General features: G+C 39.2%; 1 protein-coding gene across 1 annotated transcript in view; it reads left to right on the plus strand.

Moving 5' to 3' along the window:
• LOC133747077 (zinc finger protein 436-like) overlaps positions 1–23,301 on the plus strand; it is a 58,789-nt gene extending 35,488 nt beyond the window's left edge. The window contains exons 5-7 of the mRNA XM_062175221.1: positions 14,420–14,546; positions 14,792–14,884; positions 16,959–23,301. Coding sequence (XP_062031205.1) covers positions 14,423–14,546; positions 14,792–14,884; positions 16,959–18,763 — 2,022 coding nt within the window. The 5' untranslated portion in view covers positions 14,420–14,422 and the 3' untranslated portion in view covers positions 18,764–23,301. The remainder of the gene's footprint in view (positions 1–14,419; positions 14,547–14,791; positions 14,885–16,958) is intronic.
• Positions 23,302–24,570: the final 1,269 nt, after the last annotated feature.

Below are 24,570 nucleotides of genomic sequence, written 5' to 3' on the forward strand. Positions count from 1 at the left end.
TGACATAGAGAGTAGATATTGGAGCCTGTCCCTTGTGCCAAATGGAGAATGCCATGTTTTGGTTCATTATATATATATATATATATACATATATATATACACACATAGACATATATACATATACATATATATATATATATATACACACACACATACATACACACAGATTTTATTTATTTATTTGACAGGTGTAGTTACAGATAGTGAGAGAAAGAGACAGAGAGAAAGGTCTTCCATATGCTCGTTTACTCCCCTAATGACTGCAATGGCTAGAGTTGGGCCAATCCAAGCTAGGAGCTTCCAGGTCTCCCACATTTTTGCAGGGACCGAAGCACTTGGACCATCTTCTACTGCTTTCCCAGGCTATTGCAGAGAGCTGCATGGGAAGAGGAGAAATGGGGACTAGAACTGGTGCACATATTGGGTGTTGGCACTGCAGGTAAAGGATTACACCACTGCACCACAGTGCTGGCCCCAGTCTATCCTTAATTAAGGACACCTCAGTAACCATACTCAGGTTTTACTGTCCTATATTCATGGCCAAAGTCCTAGCAGACAACACAGTTTGGAGAATCATAAGCACAAGTTGTGTAGGAGACTTCATTTCTCATACAGCACAGTTAATAACAAGGTTCCAAGAGGGGAAATTACTTGCATCATAGTCTTTGACAACTAATGGACATCACAGGTGATCTAGAGAATTTAGGTTTGTGAGCCCCTAGAGGGAAAAAGTCACTGAGAACACAAGGACAGTGCCTAGAGTTTATTTTGATGGATTTTAGCCCCTTTCATTGGAGGGAGGCCCAAAGAAGCTGGACTGATTTGTATACCTCAGAAGTGTCTTTTCTTTTCTTTCTTTTTTTTTTTTTATTAAACTTTTATTTAATGAATATAAATTTCCAAAGTACAGCTCATGGGTTACAATGGCTTCCCCCTCCCAAAACTTCCCTCCCACCCACAACCCTCCCCTTTCCCACTCCCTCTCCCCTTCCAATCACATCATGATTCATTTTCAATTCTCTTTATATACAAAAGATCAGTTTAGTATAAATTAGGTAACGATTTCAACAGTTTGCCCCCATATAGCAACACAAAGTGAAAAAAAAAATACTGTTGGAGTACTAGTTATAGCATTAAATAAGAGTGCACAGCACATTAAAGACAGAGATCCTACATAATATTTTTTTTAATTAATTAATTTTCTATGCCATTTCCAATTTAACACCAGGTTTTTGTTTTGTTTTTTTTTTTTCATTTCCAAATATCTTTATATACAGAAGATCGATTCAGTATATAATTAGTAAAGATCTCATCAGTTTGTACCCACGCATAAACACAAAGTGTAAAAATACTGTTTCAGTACTAGTTACAGCATCACTGCACATTAGACAACACATTAAGGACAGATCCCACATGGGATGTAAGTACACAGTGACTCCTGTTGCTGGCTTAACAATTTGACACTCCTGTTCATGGCGTCAGTAATCTCCCTAGGCTCTAGTCATGAGTTGCCAGGGCTATGGAAGCCTTTAGAGTTCGCTGACTTTGATCTTATTCCGATAGGGTCACAGCCAAAGTGGAAGTTCTCTCCTCCCTTCAGAGAGGGGTACCTCCTTCTTTGATGGCCCCATTCTTTCCACTGGGATCTCACTCACAGAGGTCTTTCATTTAGGTCTTCTTCTTTTTTTTTCTTTTCCATGGTATCTTGGCTTTCCATGCCTACAATACTCTCATGGGCTCTTGAGCCAGGTCTGAATGCCTTAAGGGCTGATTCTGAGGCCAGAGTGTTGTTTAGGACATCTGCCATTCTATGAGTCTGCTGTGTATCCCACTTCCCATGCTGGATTTTTCTCTCCCTTTTTGATTCTATCAGTTAGTATTAGCAGACACTTGTCTTGTTTGTGTGATCCCTTTGTTTCTTAGACCTATCCAAGCCATCGAATGTGAACTGAAATTGATCACTTGGACTAGTGAGATGGCATTGGTACATGCCACCTTGATGCGATTGTAATGGAATCCCCTGGCACATTTCTAACTCCATCATTTGGGGCAAGACTGATTGTGCATGTCCCAAACTATGCATCTCCCCCCTCTCTTTTTCCACTCTGAAATTTAACAGGGGTCACTTTTCAGTTAACATTTAAACACCTAAGAATAATTGTGTGTTAATTACAGAGTTCAACCACTAGTACTAGAACAACAACAACAACAACAACAACAACAACAAATACTAAAAAGGATAAAGTATTACATTGTACATCTAGAGTCAGGACAAAAGCTGATCAGGTCATTGTTTCTTATAGTGTCCATTTCACTTCCACAGGTTTCCCCTTTGGTGCTCAGTTGTCACCGATCAGGGAAAACAAATGATATTTGTCTCTTTGGGACTGGCTTAATTCACTCAGCATGATGCTTTCCAGATCCCTCCATCTTGTTGCAAATGACTGGGTTTCATTGTTCCTTACTGCTGTATAGTATTCTATGGAGTACGTGTCCCATAATTTCTTTATCCAGTCTACTGTTGATGGGCATTTGGGTTGATTCCAGGTCTTAGCTATTGTGAATTGAGCTGCAATAAACATTAATGTGCAGATGGCTTTTTTATTAGCCAAATTAATTTCCTTTGGGTAAATTCCAAGGAGTGGGATGGCTGGGTTGTATGGTAGGGTTATGTTCAGGTTTCTGAGGAATCTCCAGACTGACTTCCATAGTGGCCTAACCAGTTTGCATTCCCACCAACAGTGGGCTAGTGTCCCTTTTTCCCCACATCCTCTCCAGCATCTGTTGTTGGTAGATTTCTGAATGTGAGCCATTCTCACCGGGGTGAGGTGAAACCTCATTGTGGTTTTGATTTGCATTTCTCTAATTGCTAGTGATCTTGAACATTTTTTCATGTGTCTGTTGGCCATTTGGATTTCCTCTTTCGAAAAATGTCTATTGAGGTCCTTGGCCCATCTCTTCAGTGGGTTGTTTGTTCTGTTGTTGTGGATTTTCTTGATTTCTTTGTAGATTCTGGTTATCAACCCTTTATCTGTAGTATAGTTTGCAAATATTTTTTCCCATTCTGTCAGTTGCCTCTTCACTTTCCTGACTGTTTCTTTTGAAGTACAGAAACTTCTCAGTTTGATGCAATCCCAAATGTTGATTTTGGTTTTGACTGCCTGTGCTCCTGGGGTCTTTTCCAAGAAGTCTTTGCCTGTACCTATATCTTGCAGAGTTTCTCCAATGCTCTCTAATAATTTGATGGTTTCGGGTCGTAGATTTAAGTCCTTAATCCATGTTGAGTGAATTTTTGTGTAAGGTGAAAGGTATGGGTCTTGCTTCAAGCTTCTGCACATGGAAATCCAATTTTCCCAGCACCATTTATTGAATAGGCTGTCCTTATTCCAGGGATTAGTTTTGGATCTTTGATCAAATATAAGTTGGCTGTAGATGTTTGGATTGATTTCTGGTGTTTCTATTCTGTTCCATTGGTCTATCCATCTTTTTCTGTACCAGTACCATGCTGTTTTGATAACAACTGCCCTGTAGTATGCCCTGAAATCTGGGATTGTGATGCCTCCGGCTTTGTTTTTGTTGTACAAGATTGCTTTGGCTATTCGAGGTCTTCTGTGTCTCCATATGAATTTCAGCATTATTTTTTCCAGATCTGAGAAGAATGTCTTTGGTATCTTGATTGGTATTGCATTGAATGTATAAATTGCTTTTGGGAGAATAGACATTTTGATGATGTTGATTCTTCCAATCCATGAGCATGGAAGATTTCTCCATTTTTTGGTATCCTCTTCTATTTCTTTCTTTAAGGTTTTGTAGTTTTCATCGTAGAGATCTTTAACATCCTTGGTTAAGTTTATTCCAAGGTATTTGATTGTTTTTGTAGCTATTGCGAATGGGATTGATCTTAGGAGTTCTTCCTCAGCCGTGGCATTGCCTGTGTATATAAAGGCTGTTGATTTTTGTGCATTGATTTTATATCCTGCTACTTTGCCAAACTCTTCGATGAGTTCCAGTAGTCTCTTAGTAGAGTTCTTTGGGTCTCCTAAATAAAGAATCATATCATCTGCAAAGAGGGATAGTTTGAGTTCTTCCTTCCCGATTTGTATCCCTTTAATTTCTTTTTCTTGCCTAATAGCTCTGGCTAAAACTTCCAGAACTATATTGAAGAGCAGTGGTGAGAGTGGGCATCCCTGTCTGGTACCAGATCTCATTGGAAATGCTTCCAACTTTTCCCCATTCAATAGGATGTTGGCGGTGGGTTTTTCATATATTGCTTTGATTGTGTTGAGGAATGTTCCTTCCATACCCAGTTTGCTTAGAGTTTTCATCATGAAAAGGTGTTGTGTTTTATCAAATGCTTTCTCTGCGTCTATTGAGAGAATCATATGGTTTTTCTTCTGCAGTCTGTTAATGTAGTGTATTACGTTGACTGTTTTGCGGACGTTGAACCATCCCTGCATACCAGGGATAAATCCCACTTGGTCTGGATGGATGATCTTTCTGATGTGCTGTTGCATTCTATTGGCCAGAATTTTATTGAGGATTTTTGCGTCTATGTTCATCAGGGATATTGGTCTGTAATTCTCTTTCAATGCTGCATCTTTTTCCAGCTTAGGAATTAAGGTGATGCTGGCTTCATAGAAAGAATTTGGGAGGATTCCCTCTTTTTCGATTGTTCTGAATAGTTTGAGAAGAATTGGAGTTCGTTCTTCTCTAAATGTCTGGTAGAACTCAGCAGTGAATCCATCTGGTCCTGGGCTTTTCTTTGTTGGGAGGGCCTTTATTACTGTTTCAATTTCTGTGTCAGTTATGGGTCTGTTTAGGTTTTCTATGTCTTCCTGGCTCAATTTAGGTAGGTTGTATGTGTCCAAGAATCTGTCCATTTCTGATAGATTTCCCTGTTTGCTGGCATACAAGTCCTTGTAGTAATTTCTGATGATTCTTTTTATTTCTGTGGTGTCTGTTGTTATGTTTCCTTTTTCATCTCTGATCCTATTGATTTGGGTCTTTTCTCTTCTTTTTTTAGTTAGTTGGGCCAATGGGGTGTCAATTTTGTTTATTTTTTCAAAAAACCAGCTCCTCGTTTGGCTGATTTTTTGTAATTTTTTTTGGATTCAATCCTGTTGATTTCTTCTTTCATTTTAATTATTTCCCTTCTTCTACTGGGTTTGGGTTTGGGTTTGGTTTGCTGCAGATTTTCTAGATCCTTGAGATGACTTGAAAGCTCATCTATTTGGTGCCTCTCCAATTTCTTGATGTAGGCACCTATTGATATAAACCTTCCTCTTAACACTGTTTTTGTTGTATCCCATAGGTTTTGGTATATTATGCTGTTATCCTCATTTACTTCCAGAAAATTTTTGATTTCTCTTTTAATTTCTTCTATGACCCATTGTTCGTTCAGGAGCATGTTGTTCAATCTCCATGTGTTTGCACGTGTTCTGGGGATTCCCGAGTTGCTAATTTCCAATTTCATTCCTTTGTGGTCTGAGAAGTTGCATGGTATGATTCTAATTCTCTTGAATTTGCTGAGACTTGCTTTATGGCCTAGTATGTGGTCAATCCTAGAGAAGGTTCCATGTACTGCTGAGAAGAATGTAAAGTCCTTAGATGTAGGATGAAATGTTCTGTAGATATCTGTTAGATCCATTTGGGCTATAGTGTCGTTTAAATCTGCTGTCTCCTTGTTGATCTTCTGTCCTGTTGATCTGTCTATCTCTGAGAGTGGAGTATTGAAGTCCCCCAGTACTATTGTATTGGGGTCTAAGTCTCCCTTTAAGTCCCTTAACAAGTCTTTTAAATAAGCTGGTGCCCTGTAATTAGGTGCATATACATTGAGAATCATTATATCTTCCTGTTGAATGGATCCCTTAATCGTTATATAGTGCCCCTCTTTGTCTCTCCTGACAGTTTTTGTGGTAAAGTTTATGTTGTCCAATATTAAGATGGCTACGCCCGCTCTTTTTTCATTTCTGTTGGCATGGTATATCTTTTTCCAGCCTTTCACTTTCAGTCTGTATGGATCATTGTTGGAAAGATGAGTTTCTTGTAAGCAGCAAAAAGATGGGTTTTGTTCCTTAACCCACTCAGCCAATCGGTGTCTTTTAACTGGACAGTTCAAGCCATTAACATTCAATGTGACTTTTGAGAAGGAGTAACTTTGCCCTGCCATTTGCCAAAGATATTTTCTAATATCTGGTTTGAGATTCCTGTGATCTTTTGTTGTGAGGTTTCCTTCCTTTACCTTTCATATTGGTGACCGTGTTTCTGTGTTTCTGTATGTAACACATCTTTAAGCATCTTTTGCAGGGCTGGACGAGTGGCGACAAATTCTTTCAATTTCAGTTTGATGTGAAAGGTCTTAATTTCACCTTCATTCACAAATGAGAGCTTTGCAGGATATAATATTCTGGGCTGGCAGTTTTTCTCTCTTAGCACCTGGGCTGTATCTCGCCATTCTTTCCTGGCTTGTAGGGTTTCTGATGAGAAGTCAGCTGTAAGTCTAATTGGAGATCCTCTGAGAGTAATCTGGCATTTCTCTCTTGCACATTTTAGGATCTTTTCTTTGTGTTTCACTGTGGTGAGTTTGATTACAACGTGTCGTGGTGAGGATCTCTTTTGATCATGTTTATTAGGGGTTCTATGAGCTTCCTGTACTAGGATGTCTCTGTCCTTCTCCAAACCTGGGAAATTTTCTGCTAGTATCTCACTAAAAAGGCCTTCTAATCCTTTCTCCCTTTCCATGCCTTCAGGAACTCCTAGAACCCGAATGTTGGGTTTTTTAATAGTATCCTGTAGATTCCTGACAGTATTTTTTAGATTTCTGATTTCTTCTTCTTTTCTTTGATTTGACTGTTTCCTTTCCTGTTCTCTGTCTTCTAATTCCAATATTCTCTCTTCTGCTTCACCCATTCTGTTTTTAAGGCTCTCTAATGTGTTTGCCATTTGATCTATTGAGTTCTTCATTTCATTGTGGTTTTTGGTCACTATCTCAGTTTCCTGTTCTACTAGTTGTTTCATTTCATTTTGATTCCTCCTTAATATTTCATTTTCACGAGAGAGATTTTCTATCTTGTCCATTAAGGATTTCTGTAGTTCAAGAATTTGTTTTTGAGAAGTTCTTAATGTTCTTATCAATTTTTTGAGATCTGCTTCTTGCATTTCCTCTATCTCTTCATCTTCATAATCTTGCATTGGCGTGTCTTGTTCACTTGGGGGCGTCATAGTGCCTTCCTTGCTCTTGTTACCTCGGCTTCTATGTTTGTTGTGTGGCATGTTGGAGATAATTTGTGGTGTGTTTTTTTTTTTTTTTTTTTTTTTTTTTTGCTGTGGTGTTTTTTTTTTCTCGTTATACTATGCCTCTACGTGAGCTGTCTGCTTTGTTGGAGCCTTAGGGGCTGTGATGGGTGTGGCCAGAGAGCTATGCTTGTTTCTTCAGGTTTAAGGCTGTGTAAAGAGCGACTCTCCCAGATTGCTCACTCACTTGCTCCTTGCTGGTTCGCTCTCTCTCTCTCTTTTTTTTTTTTTTTTTTTGACTCAGTTGGGAGTGGAGTTGAGGGTAGTTGAAATCTGGCCTCTGTGAGTATTCGTTTGATCTACCCCTGGGACCATACACAGAGTTTATGCAGCCCTCAATGTGTTCTCCAGTTTCGCTAAAGATACTGAGTTTGGCTGAGCTTTACATATGTAAAATCACGGTGCTCTTTGTTTTGCTTGGTGAGTGAAGAGAGAGGCCTCTGTTCCCCCTCCCCCCAATGTCTTGGGCTTCTGAGGTCTTTGTCTTACCCTCCTGGGTTCCCACGCTGGCGAGATTCTGTGGCTCTGGCTCCTCTCCCGCCGCTCGGCTCGTCTTGGTTGGTTTTCCACACGGTGGGCTCCCTGCAAGTTCTCTGTGTCTCATCCACAAGATCCGGAAGCGTTTCCTCTGCAGTTTTTTTCTTGAGTCTTTTCCTGAGGCTACAGTAATTCCACTTTTATGAAAGTTTATTTTCCCAAACTAAGGCGCACGTCCTCACTATCCGCCATCTTGGCTCCGCCCCCCCAGAAGTGTCTTTTCAAGGTGAAGGCAAACTGAGACTGAGGGGGCTTTTGGAAAAACTTTGAACAAAACACATTTGCCATACTTGGTTAAGACACAGCATTTATCTATTGAGATGCATCAGATCTGTTAACATTAGCTATAAGGTACAGTGGACATGGTGGATGGCATACAGCAATATGATTTTAGTAATCTATCATGAGGTGCTATTTTTTTACTGGATTTAGCAGGTATAATTGGGCTACCTAATGGGGTATAACTTGAATAATCACCTTTCTGTTAAATAAATCTGAGGTAGTAAATGTTAGTATAGGAAGACATTGAGTTTTCTTTTATTGGGCCTTCTTGGTTATTTTAATCTGGGATCTGCAAATTCTCATTTTCTCTAGCCAAGTTGTAACTTAAAAACTTTATTTTATTACACATCATGTTGGACTAACTTTGCCACTTCTGGGATTTTTTTTAGTACATCTGACAACTGGAAATTTAGACAATAGTATAGTACCAAGTAAAGTACTTATTTTTCTTCTGATACATATTTTGAAATTCTTCTAAAATTCCTATTGAGTACTCTTGTTAAATTTAGTTGCACCCCTGGTTAAGACTTATTGGAGCCACTCTACTGATTACATCTATGAAACTTTGTTAATAAATGCACATAGAACCTGGGAAAGTTGATTTATATCTTATGCTGTAGAGACATGACAGAACAACTTTTTTATCTTTTTCATCTTTTTCAATTATATAATTTAAAAATGAATTTTAGATTTTCAATAGGATCAAATTGTGTACTTTTCAGAAATGTATACATGCAGACAACTATAATTTATGCATTTTACATTTTCCTTCTTTAGATTTTTAAAAAGCTTTACTGAGATTGCTGCTGTGATATAGCAGGTCAAGCCCAGCTCTGGCCATTGTGGCCAGTTGGGAGTGAACCAGTGGGTGGAAGGCATCTCTGTCAATGCTTCTCCCTATCTATAACTCTTACTCTCAGATAAATAAAGAAATCCTGTAAATATTTAAAAATAAAAAATAAGGAAGACTGACCTCCCTCGAGTTGCAGAATAAAGTCACTGAAAGGTAATTACCAGCTCAGAGATGATACAGGAATTTGAACAGCACAATTCAGACATTATATCTAGTAAAAATTGACCAATAGCTGTGGGCCAAAAGTCAGTGCCCAATGACACTACCACTCAAATCATAATTTCATGTCCATTCTCACTTATACAGGAAAAGGAGTAAAAGCAGGAAGTCCATGGCATCCCTTTATCTGTCTCTGGGCCTAATTTGTGGGAGAAACCACAAATTAAGTTCAGATCTCAAAAAAATAAAGTTTTGTTAAATACTTAACTAAATGGAGTGATTCATAGATGAATTTCAGGAACTTTTGGGTAAAGAATTACCAGGTAGTGCAATTTCAATTATTCATGAAGATTTTAGAAGGCACTCACCCCAATTTCCAGCCATTTTAATACACTGAATAGATTCAAATAATTTTCCTCACTGCAAAATATGATGCATTGATGGGTGAAAAAATGTTTTAGTAGGTAAGATCAAGCATCATTTTAAAAGATTAAAAATGGGTTGTTGAGGAACATTAGTTTCTTCGAATATTTTAAGTTAAAAAAATTCTTGGGAGTCTTTTCCTGAGTATCTGTAAGAAGTATATATTTAGGGGGCTGGTGCTTTGGTGCAGCAGGTAAAAGCCCTGGCCTGCAGTGCTGGCATCCCATATCGGCCCTGATTCCAATCCCAGCTGCTCCACTTCTGAACCAGCTCTCTGGTATGGCCTGGGAAAGCAGTGGAAGATGGCTCATGTCCATGGGCCCCTGCAGCTGCACAGGAGACCAAGTAGAAGTTTCCATTCCTGGCTTTGGATAGCTCAGCTCTGGTTGTTGCAGCCATTTGGGGGGTGAATTAGCAGGTGGAAGACCTCTCTCTCTTGCTCTACCTCTCTCTGTATCTCTGTCTTTCAAATAGGTAAAATAAGTCATAAAAAATATGTGAGGTTTTTAGAACCATATTTTAATTATGAGATTTAAAAATAACAATAAATTTAATGACAATTGCCAAGAATTCTTTCCATATTTGAATTTCTCCACTTATACTATGTTTCTTTCAGATGTAAATATGTCAAACCAAGAATTACTGAGGAATTGGATAATTATGTGGGTATCTCATGTGGTCAGGAAAGTTCTGATATATCCCCTCTGTGTCCCAGGAGGCTGATTTTCCAGCTGATATATGGATCATCTTCATTTCTTCCTAATGCAGGCATGCATTGGTATCTGGGAATCTAGCCTCATCTGCCCATGATGTCAGCAGGTCAGGACCATGGGAAATCTCCTCTGGCCTCCTTCTCAGCATGTGCCACTCCAACCACTCCCACCATCTTCACAGAATTCCTGACCCCTGGGGCTTTCCTCATATGCTCAAGAGCTGTGTGGTTGGTTTCTGTGTCTGTGGGTGTTAGTGTGAGGGTGAAAGGAACCTTGGAGAGCAGGACAGGTGTCTGTCTCTTGGTGGCATAGGTGACAGCCATAGATCTGAGATGTTAAGTCAGGTATTCAGGTGCACCCTGTAGATCTTGGCTGGTCAAGGAAGAGACACCAGTGGCACAGCCTCAGTTCTGGAGCTGGAGAAAGGGTGAATTTTTATTAACATATTTTAGAAAGTTGAAATTTTAAGGAATTTTTTGTCAGAAAATGCTGCACTGAAAGAAGACTGGAGAAAAGGTGAATAAGGTTGAGATTTTAAGGATTTTTTTAGTCAGAAATTGGTGCACTGAAAGAAGACCAATGTGTCTCCAGGTGTACAGAGTACAGTTCTAAAAATTCTGTAGAAAGTCTGTCTCATCCAAGACGGCAATGGGATGGAGCTGGGGGTTCAGGCCATTTGGGATGAAATGTGTGTGGGTGAATGTCTATTGCACCTCTGTCACTATTTACCTATCTGTAAGATTAGTGCTACTAGTGAAATGTCCCTGCATTCCCTGAGAAATCCTTGTGAGGTGTGTGCAGGCTGACTTACACTATGTGGCAATTGCAATTTTGGGGTTTCATGGTATATCATCTTCTAGTAAAATTTCTGTTTTCCTGCATTGTGTAGCCTGCCTTGCACTACTCTTTCAAGGTTACAGAACTTTATACAAGACCTAGTTTGCAAAAATGTGGAAGTTTGGATACTCTGTGACAATCCCGTTTGCAGAGAGAGAGATGTCTTCCATTTGCTGATTTACTCTCCAACTGGCCACAATGGCCAGAGCTGCACCAATCCAAAGCCAGGATCCAAGAGCTTCTTCCAGGTCTCCCAAGCAGGTGCAGAGGCCAAAGGACTTGGGCCAACTTTTACTGTTTACACAGGCCATAGCAGAGAACTGGAACTGAAGTAGAACAGCTGGGATTTGAACTTGCACCCATATGGGATACAGGCAGCTGCTTTACCTTTTAAGCCACAGTGCCAGTCCCCAAAATAACTTTCATTAGTGTAAATTTTACTGAACATAGTTTATTTGAACAATAACTAAGTTTTATTGTTTTTTGTTGTTATATTGTCATTTAATAAAATTTTGGCAATGCTTTCATTAAAGCAATGATAACTTCTGGTTAATCTCTGCCACTTAATAGAGGTCGGGGCACTTGCCTATATATTTCCATGTTTAAACGTTTATTCCTCCATGGTGAAGTTGACATTTTCTCTATTTATATATTCAAGATTCTTTATTCATTTTACCATTCCTTTTTCTACAGTGTAATGTAGAAGGAAAGATGAGAAATTTTCTTTTAAATCCTTGCATTCATGTTTTCTTCCAGGTATGATTCAGGGCACCTCCTGATATTTCAAAAAGCAAAGAAAATTAATACATCACCTGCAAATTGTGTACTTTTTAAAACATATTTATTTTATACATTTGAAAGACAGAGTCACAGAGAGTGATAGAGAAAGAGAGCAAGAGAGAGACAGAGAGAATCTTTTATCTGCTGGTTCATTCCCCAAAAGGCCACAATGGTCAGAGCTGAGACAATCTAAACCCAAGAGGCAGGAGATTCTTCTGTGTTTCCCACATAGTTGCAGGGGTCCATGCACTTGAGTCATCCTCCAGTACTTTCCCAGTCATATTCGCAGGAGCTGTATCTGAGGTAGAGAAGCTGGGACTCAAACTGGCACTCACATGGGATGCTGGCTCTGCGGGCTGGGGCTTTAACCCACTGGGCGATCACACTGGCCCCTGTAAGTGGTTTTTTTATTCCCCAACTTGCTGTCAGTTTTCTTTTTAGATTAATAATAATTTATTAATGGAAATGGATAAAGGAAGATGAATTTTATTCTCAGGGAATATATAAAAACAAGATGAATGGTGAATGTGTCATGGCTATGAAGCATTGCAGTTATCCAAGATAAGGCAGTTTTGTCGCTCACCTTTCTGTTGCCATAGCAAAATATATATTTGTTATATGATTTCAGCTGAAGCTTCAAGGACAATATTCTAAATTTTGGGGTCATGATGTCCAATAGAGTCTTTAGTGTTATACAGATGATGTAGTGGGCAGTGTTTTAGTGCCACCCTGGAAGCAAACACTTAGCATTCTGCAAGGGAAAGAGTTACCTAGGGCTAAAACACAAATCAGTTGCATTTATTTTTAATTGTTAGAGCAATGCAGTCCTTAATAGTTTGAGGAGATGAACTTGATCCTGAGCTAGGACGATGTCGGGAAAATAATCTACTGCAGGTTCTTTTATGTTTTAAGATTTTTTAAAAAGATTTATTTATTTATTTGAAAATCAGAGTTACACAGAGAGAGGAGAGGCAGAGAGAAAGAGGGAGAAGAGAGATCTTTCAACAGTTCACTCTCCAATTGGTTGCAATGGCTGGGCTGCACTGATCTAAAGCCAGGAGCCAGGAGCTTCTTCTGGGTCTCCCACATGGGTTCAAGGGCCCAAGGATTTGGGCCTTCTTCTACTGCTTTCCCAGGTCATAGCAGAGAGCTGGATCAGAAGTAGAGCAGCTGGGTCTCAAAACGGTGCTCATATGGGATGCTGGTTTTTTAAGCCAGGGCATTAACCTACTGTGCCACAGTGCCAGCCCCAAGATTTATTTATTAACTTATTTGAAAGGCAGAGTAATAGAGATAGGGAGATATGGGTAGTGAGAAAGAGATATCTTCCATCTACTGGTTCATTCAACAAATGGACACAATGGTTGGCCAGGCCAAAGCCAGGAGTCTGGAACTCTATCTGGGTCTCCCATAACCATGGAAGTGGCCCAAATACTCAGGCCATCTTTCACTGCTCTTTCAGGTACTTTAGCAGGGAACTCAATTGGAAGTGGAGCACCAAGGACTCAAATTGTTTGTTCACATGGGATGCCTGAATTGCAGGTGGAGACTTACCTGCTGCACCACAATGCTGGTGCCTACTGCAGGTTCTCAAACAAATCTCTCTGTATTCCCCTCAGTCACAAATGCAGATTATACTGCAGAATTTCTCAAGTTCTGTTCTTGGGTAAATAACTCCACTGCTTTTACTTTAATTTGTTATAATGTTATTTCAGTTCTTTAAATGTTTATGAGTAGAATAATTATAGAAAAAGCCAAAGCTGCTTTCTATTCTTTCTTGAATCTCCTCCCTTATTTTCAAATATTTATGAGCTTGGTAGAGAAAGAAGTTGATGGTGTGAGAGAAAGCTAGAGAGATCCCATGTACTTCTTCACTGCCTAAATAATCATATCAAGCAGGGATGGGGCACAACTGAAGCCAAGAGTCAGGAATGGAATCTAGGCCTCCTTCTTGGTTGGCATCACCATTGCTTCCCCTGTTCTGCATTAGCCGGGAGCTGGAAACCAGAGCTGGCACTGAAATCCAACTTTGGAAATTTGATGTAGAGAGAATATCTGAGCTGGCATCATAAACACTAAGTTAAAGTCCTACTGTCTCTTTTAAAATATTTTTTTCTCTGCCATAATTGCATTGACTGTGTATAGTGTTTTCCTGGAAATTCTTCACTGTTCAATCCCTTCATAACTTCCCTGATGGTTTCTTGTCTTTTTCCCTGAATACTTCTACATTCTTCTGAACATTGCTCATTCCAGAGTGACTTTTGTCCCCCTTTCAGCCTACTGTGCAAATACCCTTGACATACTCTGGCCTTTGTGAACAGAAATTCCTGTTTCCCTCCAGCTTGGGCATTTTTCACAGCCTTTATACCATAGGTTTGATCCCCTGCTGAATGCTTCTGTGAGGCTGTCCAAATGCTCAACCAATCTAAAATGAAATGGCATTCTTGCTTCTTCTTCCTCCGTACCCATGTAGAAGATATACAACTGCCATTGTTTGTTATGTGACAGAGTTGACATGTTGACCAGGAGTGTTTTATCCCAGGTGATGATAGCATTTGAAGACCTGGCTGTGTACTTTACCTGGGAGGAATGGCAGAACATGAACCAAGCTCAGAAAATCCTGTACAGGGATGTGATGCTGGAGACCTACAGCAGCCTGTTCTCCCTGGGTAAGTGTCACACTTCACATGCCCAATAGTAACATTTTCTCGCTATTTGACAAATAAGTGAGCACTATTCATAAAGTTTAATGAGGGACAGGTATAGAATTTGAGTCCATGAAGAATCTGAATATCTACCACCTGGGAAGGATTTCAAATTGGAACATTTGTTGCATAGCTTCTGGACCAAGCTGTACTTCTTTAATTAACCCAAGATAGTTATTTCACAAAGTCTACATTGTTTCCATTAATAGGGTACTGCATGACCAAACCTGACTTGATCTTCAAGTTGGAGCAAGGAGCAGAGCCCTGGATGGGGGAAGAATGCCTACATCAGAGCCTTCCAGGTCAGTCTGCACATAACGGGCAGGGAGGCCAAAGTAGAAGCAGTGCAGCAGATGTTGACTGGTGTTCTTTCCATGATTTTTTCCCAAGTCTTACTCCTGAAGACAGCTGGTCTTGTGATTCAGACACAGACATTCTACAGTATCTATGGAGATCAGTATCTCTGGTAAAGGCAAAGGAAATGAAGTTTTATGTGAAAATCAACAACTGATGAAAAACCTCCAGAAACTCAAATTATCACAGAGGAGTGTTTATAGAAAGAAACAAGAGGAGGTAACCAGGGCTGACGTCTGCACAATGAGTTAGAAATCAATTTTCAATAATTGAGCAGACTCTGGATTGCAGAAACAAATTATTTAAACTGGTGGGAATGTATAGCCAAGGTGGTATATTGGGACTTTCTGTAACTGTTGTAGTTCAAAGAAGCTGAGGATGTCAGGTTTCCTTAGAAATATGGGGAAACTGTAAGAGTGCAGATAAAACAGAGAATTTCATTAGAAAAATTTCACAAATGCTGTTTCCCTGGGAAGACAGAACATGAGACAACCACATATTCAAATCTTGTCCCATGAATGTGATCCTTCTTAGAGTATAGACACATTTCACTCTTTACCTACAAGGAAATGATCTAGTAAAACATCCCCATATTTATGGTTGAAATATCACAGAAGTACAAAACCCACAATTTTTCTAAAATTTAAAAAGGGGCTCGCGCTGTGGCTCACTTGGATAATCCTCCCCCTGCAGTGCCGGCATCCCATATGGGCCTTGGGTTCTAGTCCCAGTTGCACCTCTTCCAGTCCAGCTGTCTGCTGTGGCCCAGGAGGGCAGTGGAGGATGGCCCAAATGCTTGGGCCCCTGCACCTACAAAGGAGATAAGGAGGAAGCAACTGGCTCCTGGCTTTGGATTGGCATAGTTCCAACCGTATTTGCCATTTGAGGGGTGAGCCAATGGAAGGAAGATCTTTGTCTCTGTCTCTGTCTAACTCTGACAAATAAATAAATAAATAAAAATACATTAAAAAATGGACAGGGAAAAATTGGTTTCTAGATTACAGATGAATATATTTATTAAATATTAGTCCATTCTGTGAAGTCTTATTCATTTTTGTGAAAGTAGAAAGTGAGAGAGAAACAGTGAGAAATATATTTTCTATTAACTCTCTCTCCAAATACTAGCAACAGTTATGACTAATCTGAAGCCAGAAGCCTGGAATTTCACCTACTCATCTCTATCACAGGGTCCCAAGCACATAAACCATTATCTGCTGCTTTCCAGTATCTATTATCCCAGAACTGTATTGGAAGCAGAGTAGCCTCGGCTTAAACTGGCACTGTTTTGAGATACAGGCATCTCAAGCAGTGACTTAAGACATCTTACCACAAAAACCATTCAATCATACTTGAAAAAATTGTGGTAGTAAACAGGATCATGGATGAACATTGGAAAATCTATGGATACAATTTAATATATTAATGTATTATGGAGAAAACCTGTATATTCATAAATATGTATCTTCTAATCATTTTGTTAAAATTTTATGATGGAACGAGCGTACAAGCCTGAGCCATTCTCCTTCATTGCCCAAAGGATATAAACTTTGGAATGTATTCCTTGCCCTTGAAACTCAATTGGGTCTCACAGCCTATTGTCTTCATACCCCACCCTGCATTATTTTCCAGGTTCCCAAGGCCCCCCACCCAGTTCCTGGAATTCCCCTCCACTGCTGCCCCCTACCCCCATGCCCAGCCTTAGCCCTCCTTAAAAAGGTCTAGCCCCTGGGAGTTGGGGCCTTCTGCCACCCACTCCATCTTGTACAAACAGCCAGTTAGTCACCCACCTCTGTGGATTAATTTTATCTGAATAAATTCTGTCTGGCTGTAAATTGATACACTGTCTCCTCTATTCTACAACTCTTTTCCTAACATTTTGGTGCCCTGTGTGAGGAGGCACCATTGCAGAACTTTTCCTAACATCTTATCCCTCTTAAATACAAGTAACTTCATTCCTTTTACATGAGTATGCTAGGAGAAATAATTATATTTGATTCAGTGACATTTTTTTTCTCACTTCAGTTGCCATGAAACTGGATGAACTGATTAAGACCAACCAGAAAAGTCTGGAGAAAAATCTGAATCAGGATGTTATGAAAAATAATAAGACATTAACTTCCAAGGGAGTTGAATTCAGAAAAACACTTAATTTAAGTATAAGCCATATTCCAAAACTGAGTATCAAAAAGAGAAACTATTCAGGAATAAAACCTGAAGAATGCAGTGTATGTCACAATGTGTATCCCCATTGTGGGCCTGATCAACTACAAGCTGGAGAGAAATTTGATGCTACTATGGTACCTGGGAACACTCTCCAGTTCTGTGAGCCTCTTAATCAACAGCACAAAATTCAGACCATGGAGCAGGCACTTGAACAAATTGGACAAGGGAAAGTCTTCAAAAGGAAGAATATATTCTATGGATCTGAGAAGCTTTTTATGGTAGAAACCTGTAATAAGCCAACTGCTACTATTGGCAAGACAACTCAAATACTACAAGATTTCCATAAAAAGTCTAACCTCAGTATACATCAACAAAGTCCCAAAAGAGAGAACGTTTATAAGAATATTGGGCCTGTGGAACCTGTCATTTACCAATCACATTTTAGAATGAATCATAGACCAAATATAGAGAAGGAATCCTATGCATGTAAAACTTGTGGGAAGTCATTCAGTAATAAATTCTGCCATCCCCTCCATCACAGCACTCATATAGTGGAAAACCCTCATGTGTGTAATGATTGTAGAGAAACCACTCACCAGAAGTCAGGTGTCATTAGACATGAGATAATTCACACAGGGTTGAAATCTTATAAATGTAATGACTGTGGGAAGTTCTTTGACCAGAAGAAACACCTCATAAATCATCAGAGAATTCACACAGGGGAGAAACCTTATGAATGTAATTATTGTGGAAAAACTTTTGGCCAGAAGTCACAACTCAAAATGCATCAGAGAAGTCACACAGGGGAGAGGCCTTATGAGTGCAATGACTGTGGAAAAGCCTTTGGCCAGAAGTCACAACTCAAAAAGCATCAGAGAATTCACACAGGGGAGAAGCCTTATGAATGCAATGACTGTGGAAAAGCCTTTGGCCGGAAGTCACACCTCATAAATCATCAGAGAAGTCACACAGGGGAGAAGCCTTATGAATGCAATGACTGTGGAAAAGCCTTTGGCCAGAAGCCACACCTCATAACTCATCAGAGAAGTCACAGAGAGGATAAGCGTTATGAATGCGGTGACTGTGGAAAAACCTTTGGCCGGAAGTCAATCCTCAGAAATCATCAGAGAAGTCACACAGGGGAGAGGCCTTATGAATGCAATGACTGTGGAAAAGCCTTTGGCCACAAGTCATACCTCATAATTCATCAGAGAATTCACACAGGGGATAAGCCTTATGAATGCAATGACTGTGGAAAAGCCTTTGGCCGGAAGTCAATCCTCAGAAATCATCAGAGAATTCACACAGGGGAGAAACCTTATGAATGCAGTGACTGCGGAAAAACCTTTGGCCAGAATTCAAACTTCAGAAAGCATCAGAGAATTCACACAGGGGATAAGCGTTATGAGTGCAATGACTGTGGGAAAACCTTTGCCCAGAAGTCACACCTCATAAATCATCAGAGAAGTCACACAGGGGAGAAACCTTATGAATGCAGTGACTGTGGAAAAGCCTTTGGCCACAAGTCATCCCTCATAATTCATCAGAGAATTCACACAGGGGATAAGCCTTATGAATGCAATGACTGTGGAAAAGCCTTTGGCCAGAAGTCACAACTCAAAATGCATCAGAGAATTCACACCATGGAGAAAGCTTATAAATGAAATGACTGTGGAAAAGCCTTTGGTCCCATCCTTGCATACCGAGGATAAATCCCACTTGGTCTGGGTGGATGATCTTTCTGATGCATTGTTAGATTAAATTGGCCAGAATTTTGTTGCGGATCTTTGCATGTATGTTCATCAGGGAAATTGGTCTATAATTACTTTCTCTGTTGTAGTTTTTTCAGGTTTAGGAATGAAGGTGATGCTGGCTTCATAGAAAGAATTTGGGAGAATCACCTCTCTCTCAATTGTTTTGAATAACTTGAGAAGAATTGAAGTTAGTTCTTCTTTAAATGTCTGTCAGAATTCAACAGTGAAGCCATCCAATCCTGAGATTTTCTTTGTGGCAAGGGTCTTTATTACTGATATCATTTCCATCTGGTTGTGGGTGTGTTTAGTTTTCCTATATCTGTGTTGCTCAATTTATGTAGGTTTTATGGATGTCAGGATGGTGGAAAGCCTTTTTGCTGTAATTCATAACTCATAAGATATCAGAGAATTCACACAGGGAATTTTCTATATGACCTTTTTGTACAAGTTATATCTCATGAAATATTAGAGAATTCACCAAGGGGAGAAATGCATGAATGTAATAAATGTGAATAAGCCTTTGTGGTGCAAATTAGACCTCATCAAACATAAAAGAATTCTCATGGGGAGAAATTTTATGAATGTAATGACTCAGAGCCTTTTACCATAATTCAGCCCTCACTGTACATCATCAAATTCATATAGGGAAAAACCCCTTTGAAAGTAAAATCCCTTTAATTAGAAGCCATACCTCATAAGACAACAGGGAATTCACATGGGAGAGAAACATTATGGGTGTAATGAGTGTTGGAAAGCTCTGCCCAAATCTCTCCTTATATCAGAATGCACAACATATATATCTAATGAATGAAATACATGTGAGAAAGCCATTTCACATAAGTAATGCCTCATAATCCATCATGGAGCTTGAACAAGGGAGAGACCTTAACAATATAATGAAGGTGGAAGAGCTTTTCCCCAAAATTCATGTACGTATTGTGATAAAACCTTTTGCTGGAAATCACATCCTATCTAACAGACTCATGTAATGGAGAAAGCTTATAAATATTATTAGTGTGAAAAGATTGTCAGAAGTCAATGGTACATCAGAGAATTGACACAGGTGGTTTCTTAGGAGTATAATGATTGTGTAAAAACATTTTCTTTATTTCAGGCTTGTATAGATATAGAATTCACAAAAGGTAATATTCTTTGCATGCTGTGAATTTGATAAAACTGTTAGCCAGAAATTAGACATCAACAGACTTCAGAGGATTCATAAGGAACAAAATTCCATGCAATGACTTTGGAAAAAGTATTTCTGCTGTAAATCAGTCTTTAATTCCCATGAACAGACTCACAAATGAGAAAACATGCATGCATAGAAAAGTTTTGTACCATAAATTATCTCTAGATGATAAACTAATAATTCACACAAAAGAAAAATCATGAGTGTAATGGAATTGGGAAACCCTTTGCTGTAAGGCAGATTTCCAGGAAGCTTAGCAAGATTACAGAAAAGTCTCTGAAAATGTAACATGTCTGAAAGAATTGTTAGCATCACAAAGTGGAGGATAGCTCAAGTGCATGTGTTTTTGTGACCTGGCATCCAAATTGGTATCTCTTTTTCTTTGATGAATCCCTTGTTTATTTATTTAACAGATTTAGAGACAAAGTGTTCCTGTCCATTGGTTTACTATTACATGCCCACAATTGCCATGGTAAGGTCTATGGCAAAATCTGAGTGCTGAGGGCTGTGAATCTGATTCATCACGGATAATGCTGAAGACATTGGTTCCTGGTTTTTACACCGCTATGCATGGAAATGTTTTTCTAATTTCTTTTTCAAAGAGTTCATTGTTAATATAAAGAAATGCTCCTGATTTTTAAAATTTTATTTAAATAATTTGTGATCAGTGTGTACTAGTCAGACATTATTACAGGGTGTAGTGCAGTATTTGTACACATTTACACAGTAGAAACTGATCAAGCTAAGCAACTACAGTTTTATCAATTTGTTTAAAGATTTATTTATTTGAAAGACAGAGTTACAGAGAGAAGTAGCAGCAGAGAGAGGGAGAGGTCTTCCTCTGCTGGTTCACTCCCCAGATGGCTGCAATGGCTGGAGCTGTGCCAATTTGATGCCAGGAAACAGGAGCTTCTTCCAGATCTCCTACTTGGGTTCAGGGACCCAAGGACTTGGGCCACCTTCTACTGCTTTCCCAGGCCATAGCAGAGAGTTGGATTGGAAGAGGAGCAGCCTGGACTAGAACTGGTGCCCACGTGGGATGCTGGTGCTTCAGGCCAGGGTGTTAGCCCACTGTGCCACAATGCTGGCCCCCAAGCAACTACAGTTTAATTCTTCTCCATGATTTGAGACTACCAGCTCCTCTCTTCCAGTTCTTTACACAGAACCTAATATGGTTGAATGTAGTCATCTCATTATATTATGGAACACCAGAAGTTCCTTCTGCCTCTTTGTATTTTGTTACCTATTATCCAATCCCCTTCTATCCCTAGCTGCTTCCCTTCTCATCCTCTAATAATCACAGTTCTGTGTTCAGATCCATTATTTTCTTTCACTTCCACATGTGACAAGGACTATGTGACATTTATGTTCCTGTTTCTGGCTTATTTCAATTAATTTAATAATATTTTGTTCTTTTTTGTATCTAAATGATGTTCCCCTGTCCATTTTTTTTCATTGATGGACAGCTAGATTGGTTTCAAATCATGGCTGCAGTGAACTGTGTTATGGGAAAATTGCTGTATCTTTGATATGCTCTTCTCATTTCCTTCTAATAAAATTTCCTTCTTATATATAGCCAAGAGCAAGATAACTGTCAAACAGTACGTCAATTTTTATCTTTATTTTAAATTTTTGTTATTTATTTGAAAGAGTTACAGACAGAGGTAGAGACACAGAGAGGTCCTCCATTAGCTGGTTCACTCTACAGATGACTACAAAGGCTGGAGCTGTGCCATTCTGAAGCCTGGAAACAGGAGCTTCCTCTGGGTCTCCCACGTGGGTGGATGGGCCCAAGGACTTGGGCCATCTTCTTCTGCTATCCCAGGACATAGCAGAGAGCTGGATTGGAAGGAGAGCAGCTGGAACTAGAACTGGCACCCAAATGGGATGCTGGCCCTTCAGGCCAGGGTTTTAACCCACTGCACCACAGTGCTGGCCCAAATTTTTATCTTTTTTAAGGAGTGACCATACTGTTCTCCATAACAACTGTACTAATTTGTATTTTCACCCACCATATATGAAGGTTTTCTTTTCCCATATGCTCTCTAGCATTTGTTATTTTTTATCATTTTGGCATAAAGATGATATAATATTGTTCATGTTTTTGTGTATTTTGAAATCAGTTATTTTGTTTATTAAATATTTGTTTATTTGAAAGGTGGATTTAGAGAGAGAGAGGGATAGACAGAGATAGCTTTCATCTGCTGGCTCACACCCCAGAGAGTTTTAATAGTTGAGCCTGGGGCATGCTGAAGTCAAGAGCTTCATCCAAGTCTCCCACGTGAGTGGCAGGGACCCAAGTCCTTCGTCCATCTGCTGGTTTCCCAGGTGCTTTAGCATTGAGCTAAATTGGAAGTGGAGAATCCTAAACTCAAAGTGAAACTCACATGATATGCTGGCCTCACAGATTACAGCTTACCCCACTTAGCCACAATGTCAGCCTCTCTATCAATTTAATTCCTCAAAAATAGGTCAGTAATGTTGGCATCTATCTCATTTTGTTTTCTCTCTGTTATTATTCAACTTACTGATGTCTTATTTTTGTTCCCATTATTCCTCCCAATTGTTCTACCCGTGGTCAGTAGCAGCTGCTGTGTTGCTTAAATGCAGTGTATGCTTTAGATTCCTCATTTACTGAGTGCATGTCATTCTCATAGCACTTCCCTGAAGTTCTACTATGTCCCAAATCCTCTTCTAGGCACAGAATTCAGACCACTTTTCTGTTAGGCCTAGATCTTGCCTTTAACATACTACTTGGAATTTAGTAGCTCATGAAATCTGCAGACTGCATAAATGAATGAATATTTTGAGGGCTGTGATTTTGTGGGGGAACTTCATAAGAGACCGAAGGAATAAAATAAATCAAAAGTATCCATAGTATATAGAATGTATACTATTTAACAAGTCACAGAGAAGAGGAAGAAGAAGGAAAGTAGTGAGACTAGAAAGTTTGTGGCAAGACTAACAGGCACTGGTTGAGAACTTAATAAGCCCGTTAGGAAAGCAGTAAGGTTTCTTTATCTCCCTGTAGACTCTGCTCTCCAGAGGTGAACAGGGTCCTCTAAACCCACTTGCTGCACACACAAAAACCTGAGCGTTGTATTCTCCCACAGATGTTGGAGACTGATATTGTGTTCTGATTTATATTTACATAATGGCCAGTGACATTGGGCATAGTCACATGTTTTGACCATTTACATGTCTTCTGAGAAATGTCTATTCAGATCCTTGCCTGTTTCTTCACTGTAGTTTTTGGAGTTTTTCCAATATATATATAAGTTCTGGAAATCTGTAAACATTCAGAGTTTAAATTTTTCCTGCCATTCTGTTCACTGTATCTACACTCTGATGTTTACTTTGTTTTGAAGAAGTATCTTAGTTTGATATACTCAAGTGTCTGTTTTTATTTTTGTTACTATTGCTATTGGAATCTTACCCAAAACTATTGTCTGTTGACAATATTTAGAGTTTCCCTATGTTTACTTAGGTTTTGGTCTTTTGATTAGATTTTTAGTTCACTGTGAGTTCACTTTCACATAGTGTGGAGTCACATAGTTGGAGTCTATTTTCAGGCTTCTACATATGGATAATCAGGTTCCTCTGCACCACTTGTGAAAGAGATTCTTCTTTCTCCAGTTCATTTTAGTTCCTTTGTTAAATATGAGTTGCCAGTAGAAATTTGGGTTATTTCTGTGCTACCTATTCTTTTCCATTGAACTATGTGTCTGTTATTATGTCAGTGCTAACACTTCTTCTTTTTGTTTTTTACAGTTTATTTATTTATTTGAAAGGCAGAGTTACAGAGAGGTAGAGGCAGAGAGAGAGAGGTCTTCCACCCACTGGTTTACTCCCCAAATGGCCACAATGGCCAGAGCTGTGTTGATCTGAATCCAAGTGTTAGGAGCTTCTTCCAGGTCTCTATGCAGGTTCAGGGGCCCAAAGACTTTGGCCATTTTCTACTTTTTTCTCAGGCTATAACAGAGAGGGGTATAAGAAGTGGAGCAGCTGGAAAACATACTGGCATCCGTATGAGATGGTGGCACTGCAGGTGGTGACTTTACCTGCTTTGTCATAGTGCTGACCCCTGTAATATGTCTTAAAATATGGTATGATGTCTCTAGCTTTTTTTGTTTTATAATATTGCTTTAGATGTTAAGCATCTCTCATGTTTCTATATGAATTTTAGCATCATTTTTTTTAGCTCTGAGAAGAATATCGTTGGTATGTTGATTGGGATTGCATTGAATCTGTAAATTGCTTTTGGTAGTATGGACATTTTGATATTATTCTTCCCATTCACAAACATAAGTTTTCTGTGAGACTGTCAAAAAGCCTTGACAAAAATTGGACTTTATTACACAAAAATTGATCACTTTTTGTGATCATTTAAATCCATATTTTTGCACTAATATTTGATAAATAATGAGACTGAGCATTTTAGTAGGAGAAATTAAAAATATTTATTTTACCAATTTCTTCAAATATTGTTTAGATTTGATATTTAAATATTGTTTAGAGCCATTGTCTG

This window comes from Lepus europaeus, chromosome 18 (assembly GCF_033115175.1).
Source record: "Lepus europaeus isolate LE1 chromosome 18, mLepTim1.pri, whole genome shotgun sequence".
Taxonomy (NCBI): Eukaryota; Metazoa; Chordata; class Mammalia; order Lagomorpha; family Leporidae; genus Lepus; species Lepus europaeus.